Source organism: Pristiophorus japonicus, chromosome 12 (genome assembly GCF_044704955.1).
Source record: "Pristiophorus japonicus isolate sPriJap1 chromosome 12, sPriJap1.hap1, whole genome shotgun sequence".
NCBI classification, from domain to species: domain Eukaryota; kingdom Metazoa; phylum Chordata; class Chondrichthyes; family Pristiophoridae; genus Pristiophorus; species Pristiophorus japonicus.
The window spans coordinates 47,325,972-47,341,735 of record NC_091988.1 but is presented as its reverse complement, the minus strand read 5'-3'; the positions used below and the strand labels follow the sequence as shown (position 1 = coordinate 47,341,735).

Sequence of the window (15,764 nt, the reverse complement as noted above, 5' to 3'; positions counted from 1 at the left end):
GGGTAACTGTTATCTGGGTGAGCAGGGAAAGCAACTGTGTGTCTCCTTAACCAATCAGATAGAAGTATTGTTAAAGTAACAGCGCAGAGTCTGAACCAGAATGTGTAAGCTAGAATAGTGAATTCAATGTCAAATCAGGTACAGAAAGCAACATAAAAAGAGGGAAAGAAAGATTGGATTAAGAAAGAGAGAGAGAAAAAAAAGACACAGAACAAAATCTCCAGCAACAATGAAAATCTGAAGGAATGGGACTACACATTTGTATAAGTTCATTTTAAATAGCAGAGACGATGTTTGACAGGAATTAAAAATTATCAGGCTGTTAAAAACGGTACTTAGACTGAAATGGACAAGCCCTAACTTTCTGTGGCGTGTCTATATCAATGATTTGGATGAGGGGACCAAATGTAATATATCCAAGTTTTCTGATGATACAAAGCTAGGTGGAAATGTAAGTTGTGAGGAGAATGCAAAGAGGCTTCAAGGGGATATAGACAGGCTAAGTGAGTGGGCAAGAACTTGGCAAATGGAGTATAATGTGGAGAAATGTGAATTGATCCACTTTGGTAGGAAAAATAGAAAAGCAGAGTATTTTTTAAATGGTGAGAGATTGGGAAATGTTGGTGTTCAGAGGGAACTGGATGTCCTTGTACATGAATCACTGAAGGTTAACATGCAGGTGCAGCAAGCAATTAAGAAAGCAAATGGTATGTTGGCCTTTATTACAAGAAGATTTGAGTCTGAGTAAAGATGTCTTACTGCAATTATACAGAGCCCTGGTGAGACCACACCTGGAGTTTTATGTACAGTTTTAGTCTCGTTACCTAAGGAAGGATATACTTGCCATCGAGGGAGTGCAACGAAGGTTTACCAGACAGATTCCTGGGATGGGAGGATTGTCTTATGAGGAGAGATTGGGTCGACTCGGCCTATGTTCGAGAGTTTAAAAGAATGAAAAGCGATCTCATTGAAACATACAAAATTCTTACAGGGCTTCACAGGGTAGATGCAGGGAGAATGTTTTCCTTGGCTGGGGAGTCTAGAACCAGAGATCACCGTCTCAGAATAAGGGTTCGGCCATTTAGGACTGAGAAGAGGAGAAATTTCTTCACTCGGAGGGTGTTGAATCTTTGTAATTCTCTACCCTAGATGGCTGTGGAGGCTCAGTCGTTGAGCATATTCAAGACATGGATTGATTGATTTTTGTATATTCAGGGAATCAAGGGATATGGGGACAGTGCAGGAAGTGGAGTTGAGGAAGAAGATCAGCCATGATCTTGTTGAATGACGGAGCAGGCTCTCGGGGTCAAATGGTCTACTTCTGCTTCTATTTCTTATGTTTAGAGCATATCTACCATGCAATTACAGCAACATCACACCGTTCAATACATTTGAATGGTGAGGCGCGACGAGATGTCGTTTTTGCGCAGCTTACGGAGGAGAAGCGCATCTCGTATGGCAAGTTTCGGATTTTCATGTTTATCTGCGTCTCTCTGGTTGCCTGAAGTTTCTGTCCGATTTGCATAAATCGAATGGTGAGAGCTGTCAGCTTCACCTTTATTTTTGCAGTAAATTCTGGCCCACTATTTGCTGCAGCATTGTGATGCTTTTCATTTTGTACAGCAACTTTGCTTGTTGCCTTTGAGTGTAATTGCCAGTGATTGCTGAAATACAGTATTAAGGTTTGTTCTGTGAACTGCCGAAAAGTTATTGATTGAGACTGCTCAAATATATTTACTTTGGAACACACAGAGGAGATATTCAGTCAGGTCGAGACATTGCTTCATCCAGATTTTCTATGTTCCCATCCACTACTTTGATACTTGTACAGTTTGGCTCAGTCGTTATGTTACCCAATGTCAACACAAAAGAGAATTGTTTTACTGTAGCTTTCCCTCTGAGTAAGGTGAGAATAATAAAGAAACTAAAACTTACCTCCTTTCCTCCCTAAAGGTTTGTTAATTATGTAGATTTTCATCCTAATGGGACATGTATTGCAGCAGCAGGAACAGACAACACAGTAAAAGTTTGGGATATTCGTATGAATAAGCTTCTTCAACATTATCGAGGTAAGTAGATTGCATTCTCTATGTTCTGCATCTTAGCTAGCCAGGAAGCAAATGTACATGAAATAATGAATACCTTAAGTGGGTTTATAATAGTTGGTAGCACGCTCGCCTCTGAGACAGAAGGTTGTGGAGCACAAAATCTAGGCTGACAATCCAGTGCAATGCTGAGGGGGGGCTGCACTGTTGGAGGTGCTGTCTTTTGGATGAGATGTTAAACCAAGGCCCCGTCTGCTCTCAAGTGGACATAAAAGATCCTATGGCACTATTTCAAAGAAGAGCAGGAGGGTTATCCTCAGTGTCCTAGCTGACATTTATCCCTCAATCAACATAACAAAAACAGATTATCTGGTCATTATCACATTGCTGTTTGTGGGATGGTCATGCAGGCCGGGACCACGCCGATTTCCGGGCCGGGCCGCTGCACGCTGCTCCCTCCAATGCAAGACCATCAGCAGGCCGGGGCCATTGGGGGGGAGCAGTGTGCGGCGTCCTGGCCCGGTCCCGGCTTGCAAGACCATCAACAGGTTGGGGCCATTGGAGGGAGCAGCGTGCGGCAGCATACCACTGCAGGGAGCAGCCCGTGCTGCTGTGAAGCCAGGTCGCTGATTGCAGTGCGGGCAGGCACAGCAGGAGGGGGCCAAGGAGCGGCAAGAGTTCATAGAGGGAAGTGACCGGGGCCCAGGAGAGACGTGAATCCGGGGCCCAGAGGAGGCGAGGGCCCAGGGGCAGCACGTGCCAGCGATATGTGCGCACGCTCTGTCCGTGCAGCAGAGCTGATCTCCAGTTCGTCTTGAGTAATCCTTGCCACTGGACCAAGACCTAGCTCTGTCAAGCCCGTATGGTGGCTGGTTAAAAAAATCCAAGCACAGGCATCTTCCACCCTCCAACATGTACTTCGGGATCTGGAATATTAGGTCCTTCATTGAAACACCTGTGAACTCATCCCTTTTTGGCGTGGAAGCAAGTCATCCTTGCTTCGAGGGACTGCCTATGATGATGATGGCTGTTTGTGGGAGCTTGCTTGTGCACAAATTGGCTACTGCGTTTCCTACATTACAACAGTGACTACATTTTTAAAAAAATACTTAATTGCCTGTAAAGCAATTTGAGACGTCCGGTGGCCTTGAAAGGCACCATATAAATGCCAGCACTTTTAGTTCTTTATGGCTGAACCCTGACATAGATGACATCTTTAAAGTAATTTTCTGCTACCTGTTATTGTTTTTTTTAATTAGTATGAGGGGTTTGGAGCTGAAAATGGGATTCAATAACTTGTGTGTGAACTACAACATTAGATCTCTTTGTTCACTTCCACAAGGTCTTCTACATTTAATTACTTCCAGGGCACAGCTCCTAAATTGTAGGTTGTGCAGTTTTGTCCATGAAAAGTATCTTTTCGGGTTACCTAACAGGCAGGATTTTGCAATGTTCCATACAAATTTTGAAGTGTCACCTTAAAGAAAGTAACCAAAATTACTGAACTCTAGCTGTGCCTATAGGCTGAAAGTGAATGCAGTACTGACAGGAAGACTATCTCTTTGCAGAATTTTCCAAACATCCACATAACAGTCAGGAGGGAAAGATTGCTTGAAAAGGGTATATAGGGCATACGAGAAAAAGTCGCAGGACATGTGCTGGGATTTAGCACAAGGTGCTCGAAGCAAGTTACATAGGTTATAGGATCTTTAGTGAATGCCCAGTGTAGCTGTATGTTTGAAGGTATGTTTATGGAGGTTTGTGGATCACAATGGCTGATGCAATTATTTCAAAATATATTTTGAATGTAACATGCGTAATTAATTGCCAGTAAAACTGTTAGACCAGATTGTTTGAAAATATGCTCCCAAAGTCCATGGGTTATCTTTTTAAAAAAAAAATGCTCCCATGAGTTACCGTTTTTTTTAACTCATTTTAATGTAAAATGTGAATATTCAGAAAATGTTGGTCCTTTAGAAGATGAGAAGGGGGATTTAGTAATGGGAAATGTGGAAATGGCTGAGACCTTAAAACAATTATTTTGCTTCGGTCTTCACAGTGGAAGACACAAAAACCATGCCAAAAATGGCTGGTCACGGGAATGTGGGAAGGGAGGACTTTGAGACAATCACTATCACTAGGGAAGTGGTGCTGGACAGGCTAATGGGACTGAAGGTAGACAAGTCCCCTGGTCCTGATGAAATGCATCCCAGGGTATTAAAAGAGATGGCAGAAGTTATAACCGATGCATTGGTTATAATCTACCAAAATTCTCTGGACTCTGGGGAGGTACCAGCGGATTGGAAAGCAGCTAATGTAACGCCTCTGTTTAAAAAAAGAGGGCAGACAAAAGGCAGGTATAGGCCGGTTAGTTTAACATCTGTAGTGGGGGAAATGCTTGAAGCTATCATTAAGGAAGAAATAGCGGGACATCTAGATAGGAATAGTGCAATCAAGCAGACGCAACATGGATTCATGAAGGGGAAATCATGTTTAACTAATTTACTGGAATTCTTTGAAGATATAACGAGCATGGTGGATATAGGTATACCGATGGATGTGGTGTATTTAGATTTCCAAAATGCATTCGATAAGGTGGCACACAAAAGGTTACTGCAGAAGATAAAGGTACACAGAGTCAGCGGAAATGTATTAGCATGGATAGAGAATTGGCTGGCTAACAGAACGCAGAGAGTTGGGATAAATGGGCCCTTTTTGGGTTGGAAATCGGTGGTTAGTGGTGTGCCACAGGGATCGGTGCTGGGACCACAACTGTTTACAATATACATAGATGACCTGGAGGAGGGGACAGAGTGTAGTGCAACAAAATTTGCAGATGACACAAAGATTAGTGGGGAAGCGGGTTGTATAGAGGACACAGAGAGGCTGCAAAGAGATTTAGATAGGTTAAGCGAATGGGCTAAGGTTTGGCAGATGGAATACAATGTCGGAAAATGTGAGGTCATCCACCTTGGAAAGAAAAACAGTAAAAGGGAATATTATTTGAATGGGGAGAAATTACAACATGCTGTGGTGCAGAGGGACCTGGGGGTCTTTGTGCATGAATCCCAAAAAGTTAACTTGCAGGTACATCAGGAAGGCGAATGGAATGTTGGCCTTCATTGCAAAAGGGATGGAGTACAAAAGCAGGGAGGTCCTGCTGCAAACTGTACAGGGTATTGGTAAGGCCGCACCTGGAGTACTGCGTGCAGTTTTGGTCACCTTTCTTAAGGAAGGATATACTAGCTTTGGAGGGGGTACAGAGACGATTCACTAGGCTGATTCCGGAGATGAGGGGGTTACCTTATGATGATAGATTGAGTAAACTGGGTCTTTACTCGTTGGAGTTCAGAAGGATGAGGGGTGATCTTACAGAAACATTTAAAATAATGAAAGAGGTAGACAAGATAGAGGCAGAGAGGTTGTTATGTTCTTATGTTTTATAAATGCACAATATCCCTTTGACTGACATCAGTACATCTCCTATGTTGCCCCTCTTGTTCTTGCACAGAACAGAGGGCATGCTGTGCCCATAGAGCACCAGTTAGTTTTTACATGAACAACAGAACTGTCGTCTCAATTTTTCAACTATGCAGAGTATTGTTTAGCTTTCAGATGCCTTTTTAACCTATTTTGATGTATTTGATGCCCATGCTGCTCTAATGGTGTAAGGCCCATGCTTTCATACGCCTCAGTAAATATGTCGACTATGTCCTGGAGTTCAACCTCTATGTGCGCAGACGCAGGCGTCGTCCGCGTACTGTAGCTCGACGACAAAGGTTAGGGTGGTCTTGGACACGACTTGGAGACGGGGAAGGTTGAACAGGTTCCCACTGGTTCTGTAGTTTAGTTCCATTCCAGCGAGGAGCTAGTTGATTGTGAGGTGGAACATGGCAGCAAGGAAGATTGAGAAGAGGGTTGGGGCGATGACACAGCCCTGTTTGACACCGGTCCGGATGTGGATTGGGTCCATCCGTCAGACAAAGGTCCTCCACCAGCCTGTCCTCGCGCATAGCACTGCCCCCCCAGTCATCAAGATCCATGGCATGGCCCTGGACAACGTAGACCATTTCCCATACCTCGGGAGCCTCTTATCAACAAGAGCAGGCATTGCCAATGAGATTCAACACCGCCTCCAGTGCACCAGTGTAGCCTTCGGGCGCCTGTGTAGTCTTCGGCCGCCTGAGGAAAAGAGTGTTTGAAGATCAGACCCTCAAAACTTCCACCAAGCTCATGGTCTACAGGGCTGTAGTAATACCCGCCCTCCTATATGGTTCAGAGACATGGACCATGTACAGCAGACACTTTAAGTCGCTGGAGAGATACCATCAACGATATCTCCGCAAGATCCTACAAATCCCCTGGGAGGACAGGCGCACCAACATCAGCGTCCTAGGCCAGGCCAACATCCCCAGCATTGAAGCACTGACCACACTTAATCAGCTCCGCTGGGCAGGCCACATTGTTCGCATGCCTGACACAAGACTCCCAAAGCAAGCGCTCTACTCGGAAATCCTTCAAGGTAACCGAGCCAAAGGTGGGCAGAGAAAATGTTACAAGGACACCCTCCCTGATAAAGTGCAACATCCCCACTGACACCTGGGAGTCCCTGGCCAAAGACCGCCCTAAGTGGAGGTAGTGCATCCGGGAAGGCGCTGAGCACCTCGAGTCTCATCGCCGAGAGCACGCAGAAAACAAGCACAGGCAGCGGAAAGAGCGTGCGGCAAACCAGCCCCACCTGTGACAGAGTCTATGGTTCTTGTATTGGATTGTTCAGCCACTAAGAACTCATTTTAAGAGTGGAAGCAAGTCCTCCTCGATTCCGAGGGACTGCCTATGATGACGCTAATGGACCTTTTGACAATAGTTATTCGTGTTTCGTATTGTTTTTTGGCATGAAGTAATGACTGACACAGGCTGGTGTTGTTGAGTAACACTAATTTCATGTGTCACTATTTCAATCATTATACAGACAGGTCCAGGCAGTTCACTTACCTACAGTAGAGATGCCTTATTTTTTTGCCAAATTGTGATTTTTAGATCATCAAAAATTTATTTGGAGTTCATGGCCCATAACAGGTTTGATGGGCTCCAGTTTGTGGAGGCACACTTTCTTGGAATATTTTTTTAAAATCTATCCTGAGGACATGGTCTTTTGTAGTACTTCTCTTCTAGATATTGATGCTGATATTAGCTCCAGAATCTGGGATTGTGCTGGCCGTAAGTGGTATGATGTGTTAATCTAGCCAGTACTAAAGGCTATAAACCATTGGTGGGGGGCACTGCTTTGTTTTCAGTCAGAATTAATTGGCCTCCCAATGCAGCAGTTGTACTATGGAGGAGTAATCACCAACTGTATCAACTGGTTTTATGTGATACCTAAGACAGAATGAGAGAAAGCATGCACTGTTTCCCAAATATAGCTTCCTTGCTACTAACGCTCAACAGTACAGACCAACCTTCGGGCTCTCCCACTTAAAAGCTGTTTATCCAGTTCCTAAAATGGAATTTAAAAAGGTTTACTTATGTCCCTACCCATGTAACTTTAGACCTCACTGCTGTGTAACGTTACCTTTTGTACTGCAACTTGTGTCTAGGATTTACTAAAGTTCATTACTGAAAGCTTGGCTAGGTATAATGGCCAGTGAGATGCTCTCCAAGGCACAGGGAATTGGGACATATGTATGAGAATACGTTAACATATGGGGTTCAAGTTTCGGCCTGAGTTGCTCCTATTTTTTTGGAGCAACTAGTTTCGAATGGAGCATCTTAGAAATTGCAATTCTCGGCATTTAGTTTGCTCCAGTTCTAGTGAGTTAGAATAGTTTCATTTTAGAACAGATGTTTTTTTTCAAAAGGGGGTGTGTCCAGCCACTTACGCCTGTTTTGCAAGCGAAAACTTACTCCAAACTAAGAATGGAGTAATTGTAGATTTTTGTACGCTCAAAAAGCTTGCCTACACTTATAAATCAGGCGTAGGGAACGAGAGATTAGGGTGGGGTGGGGGGGTGGGGGGCGGGGGCAGGGGGAGGAGGGAAGTTTACAAACACTAAACACTTCACTTTTACAAATAAAGAGCCATCATCGGAAATTATAAATAAATCAATCAAAAAAATTAAATAAAAAAATCAATCAATAAATAAAACATTATTTCTTCTCACCTACTGCAGCACCGGGAGCCCTCCAACAGCGGGGACGGGGCCCACCCAGTGTCTCTCTCTCTCTCTCTCTCTCTCTCTCTCTCTCTCTCTCTCTCTCTCTCTCTCTGTGTCTCTGTCGGTGTTTCTGATAGTGAGGGGGGAAAGGAGTGGGGGGTGGGGAAGAGAGAGAGGAAAGGGGAGGGTAGAAGAAAGAGAGGGAGGGGGGAACTGAGGGGGTTGGGTGAAGAAAGAGAAGGGGTGGGGAAGAAAAAGAGGGGGGGAAGATGGGGAGGGGCATGGGGGAAGAAAGGGGGGGAAAAATGCTGAACGGGGGTGGGGGAGGAGAAGATGCTGAACGGGGGTGGAGTGGAGAAGATGCTGAACGGGGGTGGGGGGGGAAGAGAAGATGCTGAATGGGGGGGGGGGGGGCGGGGGGAGAGAGAAGATGCTGAATGGGTGGGGGAGGGGGGGGGAAAGGAAGAAGATGCTGGCCGGGGGTGGGGGCAGAGAAGATGCTGAACGGTGCTGTGGGGAGGGGGGGCAGGTGCTGAACGGTGGTGGGGGGGGGAAGAGATGATGCTGAACGGTGGGGGGGGGAGGGGGTGAGAGAGAGAAAATGCTAGGCGAGGGGGGAATTGGGGGAGAGAAGATGCTGAATGGGGAGGGGTGAGGAGAAGATGCGAAGGGTTGGGGTGGGGAGAAGACGCTGAATGGAGGGGGGGTGGTAGGGAGAAGACGCTGAACGAGGTGGGGGGAGAGAGAAGATGCTGAACAGGCCCCGCCAAGATGCCGGACGGGTGGGCCCCGCCGCCGTCGAGAACTTCGGGCAGGGCCCGCACGCAGCCGATGCTGGGCCGCTGCACACTCTTCGGGCAGAGCCCGTCCCCAGCGAGATGCTGGGCAGGCGGGCCCCGCCGACGAGGTAAGATGTGTCAGGCCACTCGGCCGGGAATAGGGGCGACGTCCCTTCGGCCAGGGATAGGGTCGTCGCCTGGAGACAGGACGCGCTGGGAGGGCCAGGAGCTACTGCGCACGCATGCGGCTGCCGCCGCTGTTTTTGGTGCGGGGCTGTCGCTCCGCCCCCAGCAGTTCCTGCTGCGCCGCGCCGAGCTGGAAACGGGTCTACAGCTGTCAGAGAATCGCGAGGTATGTATTCGCCGCAATTTTTGATCTGCAAATTAGGCGGGCCTCTCCGATGTGCACTGTTCTAGCGGGGGTCCGAAACTTGAGCCCGTGGAGGCTGAACAATCTCGAGTCAGGAGGGTAGAAAAGGACCAAAAATGTAACGGGCTATAATGAGAGAAAAGGAAATGTAGATGAAAAGAGGGAAAAGTAGAGACAGTAAATAAGAGGGGGCGAGAATAATAAATTAATGCCATATTTATACTGCACTGGATTTCGTTTGTAAATCCTGGCAACTCTGAAGATTACAGCTGAAAGGCACTTGTTAATTCCATCTTTATATAAAATAAAGTTTGTGAAATGTGATGGTGGGTTGCATTCCATGTGGATAACTCTTAGCTGGCAGGAAACCTTTGGGCTCAGTCAAGGGTACACCAGTTGACTACCTCATGGGCTAATTTAAAACGTCTTTCCATTGAAGCAGCTTTGAATTGGAGTAACTTGCACGACTTTGCAAAGTGATATTATTACCACCATGTGGGTGTTATCTGTTTTGACAGTCTCTCCTTGCAGTCAGACTGTCTGTTCTTTGTAGTGGATTTGCTCGTCCTGATTCCACTCTTATATCAGTGCTAGTTTGTGAAGGATCCCAACTGAAGAAGGAAAGTTTACCCTTGTAAGGTTGTCTCCATTCTTCAAATATAGGCATTCACCACACATCCATCATTTGTCATCCCATCATTTCCTTGATGAAGCTATTTTAAATTTGATACTGACCTCTTATTTTTGTTTCTTGGGGACCGGGCCAAAATCTATTGGTTTTCAGTGGGTGGGGTATGCTTCTCATTCTGTGTGAGGAACAGGGGAAATGAGCATTGAACTGACGTCATTAATTCCAAAATGGTCAGGCTTTTCTATTTTGGAAAAGCTATTGGTGTGTCGGGTACTTGCATTCAAATAGTGAAGATTGTTAAGTTAGGTAATCTTTATTTTCTTACAGTGCATAGTGCTGTGGTAAACTGCCTCTCTTTCCATCCAAATGGAAACTATCTCATCACTGCATCTAATGATTCAACGCTGAAAATACTTGATTTACTGGAGGGGAAGTTACTCTACACCCTGCATGGTCATCAGGTGAGCTGGTTACTTCAGAATTCTTTGTTTCAGTAGGAATGTTTTTATTTTGATAGCGGTGGGCCTCTGTGTTTGCATGGTGTAACTGTCTATGTAAGATTGTGGCGAGAGGTTTTTTTTGCTAGTGCTCTCCATTCTAAATTAGTTACTTTTGCATGTCCTATCAAAGAAGTGCATACTATAATGAGGGCTTTTCTTTAGGCTACAAGGACATTTCAGATTGTTTCATTTCCTTTGGTTTCTTTTGAATTTCAAGAAATCTCAATTTGAGCTAATACAGGACCTCGGGTTCTTCATGTGTACCAACTTTAAGATATCTTTGAGAATGTCCTCCTTGCAGCAGACTATCACTTCAGAGTAGAGTATTTCCTCCTTACAAAAGAAGGAATCATCCTTCTAGATTCGACTGTACCAGCCCTTGAGCGTGGTACTGGATATGAGGCTTTAACCTCCCTTCTTGGCCTCTGTGTCCTTCACCCAAATATCAGTTAGTGACAGTAAACTAGGCTTCTCAATTAGATTTGAGATGCTTGGCCTAAAAAAGTTACCTTTTGTGTTACACCCCACTGACATTTCCAATATTGGATATGGATGCAGTCCCTACAGGAGGGGTCTGTATATGCTGTGCATGTGACTGAAGACCTACAGTTCCTGCAGCCGAATAAAACCCAGACAAGTAAACTCGTCCATGATGTTGAAAGTGTTCAATTTGCAGTGTTGCAATTTCCCCATCTAACCTATCTTGTTGCTGTGTAGATGAGAACGAAGATATACGTCTGTTGCAAAATGTGCTTCCAAGCAATATTCTACATGCAGTATTTGAATTTTTTTATTGTGAAGATAATTTGCAGAATGTTTGGTTTGTAATACAGGTGTAACGTCCGAAATCTAGAAATCTCGGGACCGAAGCCGTTCCGGATTTCGGAACGTCTTTGCCTGGGCCGAGGTAGGTGGGATGGGGGGGGCGGCGCAGTCAGGCCGGGGCGAGGTCGGTCGGGGCCATGTGGGTCGCACCGAGGTCGGTTGGGCCAGGGTGATGTAGGTCACGGCGAGGTCAGTTGGGCCAGACCGATATCGGTCGCGCCGAGGTTTGGGTGAGGTCGGGCACCGGGGCGAGGTCAGTCGGGTCGGGGCGATGTTGGTCGCGCCGAGGTTGGGAGGGCCGAGGCGAGATCGGGCGGGTCGGGGTGAGGTCGGCCGACCGTAGGCGGGGGAGTCCAGATTTCGGAACATTTTCCGGTTTCTGGATGACCCCACCACTGATCAGCCTGGTGTCCGGATTCCGGAACATTCCGAATTTCGGAACTACAGATTTCGGACGCTCAACCTCTATTGATCATCTTTCATGTTTCAAAATGTTGACTCATAGTTGTATATTTTTTTGGAACCTGAGGCAGAGTTACAGTCACTACTGGTGGCAAGAACATTTATTTAAAGGATTTTCTAAAGTTCCTATCTATATCAGTGTGGTTTGGGGAGAGGTCGAGGGGTTCGGTAATCGTGGTGGTGGGGTCCGATCGCATGGAGTGAGAAACCAGTTTGCTTGGGGGGGCTGGGGGAAACACTCCTGTTCCTCCTGGTCCACACACAGTGCTGGAAAAGCACTTGCTTCTTCCCTGTTGCATTCCTTGCCTCCCTTTAGCTGCTGGGTTTTCTGAGGCCTGGGAAACCTGGCTGGCCAGCGTTAAGGTTGGAAGAGAGATAAAATCTGAGGCACGCAGCCTCATTATAATATTTAAATGAGCGACAGCACATCTGACAGTGCAGCACTCCCTCAGTAATACACTGGGAGTGTCAGCCTAGAATTTTGTGCTCCAGTCTCTGGAGCGGGACTTGAATCCACAACTTTCTGATTCATAGGTGCTGGTGCTATCCACTGAGCCACAGCTGACAGTGTGACACTGAAAAAAAAACAAAAGGGAAGATCTGTGATAGGCTGGAAGGCAGGAGTGATTAAATGACAAGAGGGATGAGGTGCGCCTGTTTAGGTTTTTTTCAGACTAATGAACTCATATCCATGGCTTTGACTTCAAGGCTGGGTTTGTTTTCTTTGGAACAGAGGAGGCTGAGGGGAAACCTAATTGAGGTGTATAAAATTATGAGGGGCCTAGATAGAGTGAATAGGAAGGACCTATTTCCCTTAGCAGAGGAGTCAACAACCAGGGGGCATAGATTTAAAGTAATTGGTGGGAGATTTAGAGGGGATTTGAGGGGAATTATTTTCACCTCGAGGGTGGTGGGGGTCTGGAACTCACTGCCTGAAAGTCTGGTAGAGGCAGACATCCTCACCACATTTAAAAAGTACTTGGATGTGCACTTGAAGTACAGTAACCTACAAGGCTACGGACCAAGAGTTGGAAAATGGGATTTGGCTGGATAGCTCTTTGTCGGCTGGTGCGGACACGATGGGCCAAAATGGTCTCCTTCCGTGCTGTAAATTTCTGATTCTATAATAAAGGGTATTGAGCTTTCAAAATACTGGCAGCATGGTCGATCACAATATTGGAAGATTAATTTTTTTCAGGTTTTCTTTTCTAGACTTGTGTAATTTCTAGACTTATGTTTGATGTAAAATATTTTAACTGTACATACTGACCAGGGAGGAATGAAAATAGCAGCTGAAAGAAATTTTAAAAGATACATTTGTTGTTTTGATTGGTTTTCTGGTAATTGCTGGTTTCAGATTGCTGGGTTAAGGAAAGAAATTACTGATTTAATTGGGTGGTTTGTTTAGCTGGTTTAGTGCTGCTTCCTCATTGCTGATGGGTAGCTTTTCTTACCTGTCCAGTGAATTAAATGGTTTTTGGTTCATTTACTTTTAGACAATGACAGAATACTTCAACCAATCGATGTGATTAGTTGAGGATTATTTTGACCAAACATAATTTCCTTTTTGCATGGTGGACACTTTTGAGGTGTGACAACCACTTTTCAAGTGTGAATTCTTATAGTTGTGCACTGTATGTAAAAGAAAATTATATATCTGTAATATATGAAAAGTTGTGAATGGTATGTAGTTCTGTACACACTAAGTTTACTTTCTGGTGTCATGATTTTCAAATCATGCTTTTTCTGTTTGCATTGTAATGATAAAACGCTATATCCTGTATCAATATTTTATTTGTTTGTCAGGCAGACTTGCCTGCAAGTTCCCAGCCATCAGCCAGGAACGCTGTTTAAATTTGTATTTGCAGCCAGCAGACTTTGCTCACAGGTTCCCTGTCGGCAACAGTATTTAACATTTTAATTGGCCATTAATCTGCTGGTTCCCCGCAGGGAACCGTATTTAATCCATTACCCACCCTCACCAGGTTTCTGGCCATCAGCTGGGAATAACATTTAAAATTTTATTTGCCTATCATCTGCCTTTGACTTTTTTTAGTGCCAATGCAGTCAGTTACAGCTGGAGTGAGTTAGTCTCACTCCTGGTGTTTGTAATTCTTTTAGTCCCATCATGGTGGGAGTAAAACTACAGAAATTTACAGCGCAGAAGGCGGCTGTTCAGATCCTTGTGTCTGTGCTAGCTCTTTTGCTAAAGCAATCCAAAATTAGTCCCACTGCCCTGCCCTCTACCTATAACATCGTATCATTCCTTGCTTCAAATATTTATGCAGTTTTTCCTTAAAAGATGCCTCAACAGCACTCTGCATAAAGACATGTCTCTAACCCCTCTCATCGCACTCTTAGGGATAATTTGAAATTGGTGACCTCTTGACATTAACTCCCCAGTCAGAGGAAATAGTATTTTCCAATTCACTGTTAAAATACTTGATAATTTTCAATGGGCTGGAAATTCAGCAACCTTCTGCCGCGTTTTTCGGTGGTATTTCGCAGTTTTGGGTGGAAACCGGTGCGGCTGGAAATTCCCGAAAGGTAGTTTTGAAATACCGCTGGGGAGCAGACCGCCGGCGGGCAAGACTGAAAAAAGCTCTTTCGCCCGAGTTTGGCCACAGCGGTGACCCGTAGATAGGGTAAAAAAAAACGCAGAGGAAAAACAGGTCGGTGCAGCTCTTGGAAACGGCGGTAGAAATGAAAACCTGCAAAACAGCTAAGTTAAAGTTTATTTTTAAATTATTTTGCAGCGCTTCACTAGAAAGGGGTCTTGTAAATGTTTTGTGATTAACATTTTTTTAATTTTTTGTTTTTTGGAAAAAAATGCGCGTTTTCCTCCCTCCCTAGGCTCAACTCGCAGTGGTATCGGCCTCGGAGAGAAAATTTGCGGTCTATGCCACGACTCTTCATGCAACATCAATTTTTCCCGCCGGGTGGATTTTTCCCCATTTTTTTTTTTCCCCCCCGAATCTTCCGCCTCAAAATCATAGCAGAGTCAGAAGTTTTTTTTGGCGGCAAAAAAACGCAATGACCCAAAAAGGAATTTCCAGCCCAATGTCTCTGTTAAATCTCTTGACCTTCTTGGCTCCAGTAGAAATAGTTCCAGTATATCAAGTCTTCCCTCATAACTCTAGTTTCTAAATTTTTATATCATCCAGGAGAATATAAGTTGTACGCTCTCCATAGCTTTAATGTCCTTCCTGTATGTTTTGTTGAACCTTGAAGTTCCTTCAGGGTCCTTTTGAAATATCACCTTATGAATATAACTTTGCTTACAAAAAGTGGAAGTATTGATAAAATGAATATTTTAGTGCTCAGATTGCAATTGTAAATTGGAAGGACAGGGGAGATGATGAAGATTAACTGAGGCAATGAGGGCAAATAAAAAGAAAATTTGTGGATGTGTTAGTTACCCTTTTTAAAGATAATTCTAATTTGCAAAATAAAATGGTGGTGGTGACTTTTTTTAATGTAACAGTTCCTAATATAATCATGAATCTATGTATTTTTTGGCTATGTATCCACTGATGTAATAAGCGATAGTAAAGAACAGATCGGATAGAACAATGTTCAGCAACAAAAGTGAAAAACGTGAAGCATTTCATTGTGTTCCTTGTGCTTATAGAACAGCTTGTTCTGAGAAATCTGCCAGCTGTATTTATTTGTGTGGGTGAATGTGCCTGTTCCAGACTTGACATATGTTTTTGTCTGGCAGCTCACGAGTATTCTGGGAGGGAACTGAGGAAGTGATAGATTAGAAGGGGAAGTGATAGTATTCCAGAAATATGCTTTGACGCAATAAGACCTCTGTTTCAGGCGCCTGGTATGTGAGATACCAGCTGATCAGTGTTAGTTTACCCAGGGAGCGGGGCCAAGTTTACATTTCTGTATATAATTATAACTTCGATAGTCCTTCCTTTCCAAGGTTGGTGTTAAGTAAGATATTTTCAGTTTCAGGCTGATGACATTTTACAGCTGCTTTTCCATATAA

The 15,764-nt window shown here is 44.7% G+C and overlaps 1 protein-coding gene across 3 annotated transcripts in view; it reads left to right on the top strand.

Moving 5' to 3' along the window:
* Nucleotides 1–15,764, top strand: part of LOC139277225 (POC1 centriolar protein homolog A-like) — a 238,359-nt gene that overhangs the window by 67,826 nt on the left and 154,769 nt on the right. For all 3 annotated transcript variants that reach the window (XM_070895387.1, XM_070895386.1, XM_070895385.1), the window contains 2 exons: nucleotides 1,954–2,069; nucleotides 10,308–10,441. In XM_070895387.1, coding sequence (XP_070751488.1) covers nucleotides 1,954–2,069; nucleotides 10,308–10,441 — 250 coding nt within the window. The remainder of the gene's footprint in view (nucleotides 1–1,953; nucleotides 2,070–10,307; nucleotides 10,442–15,764) is intronic.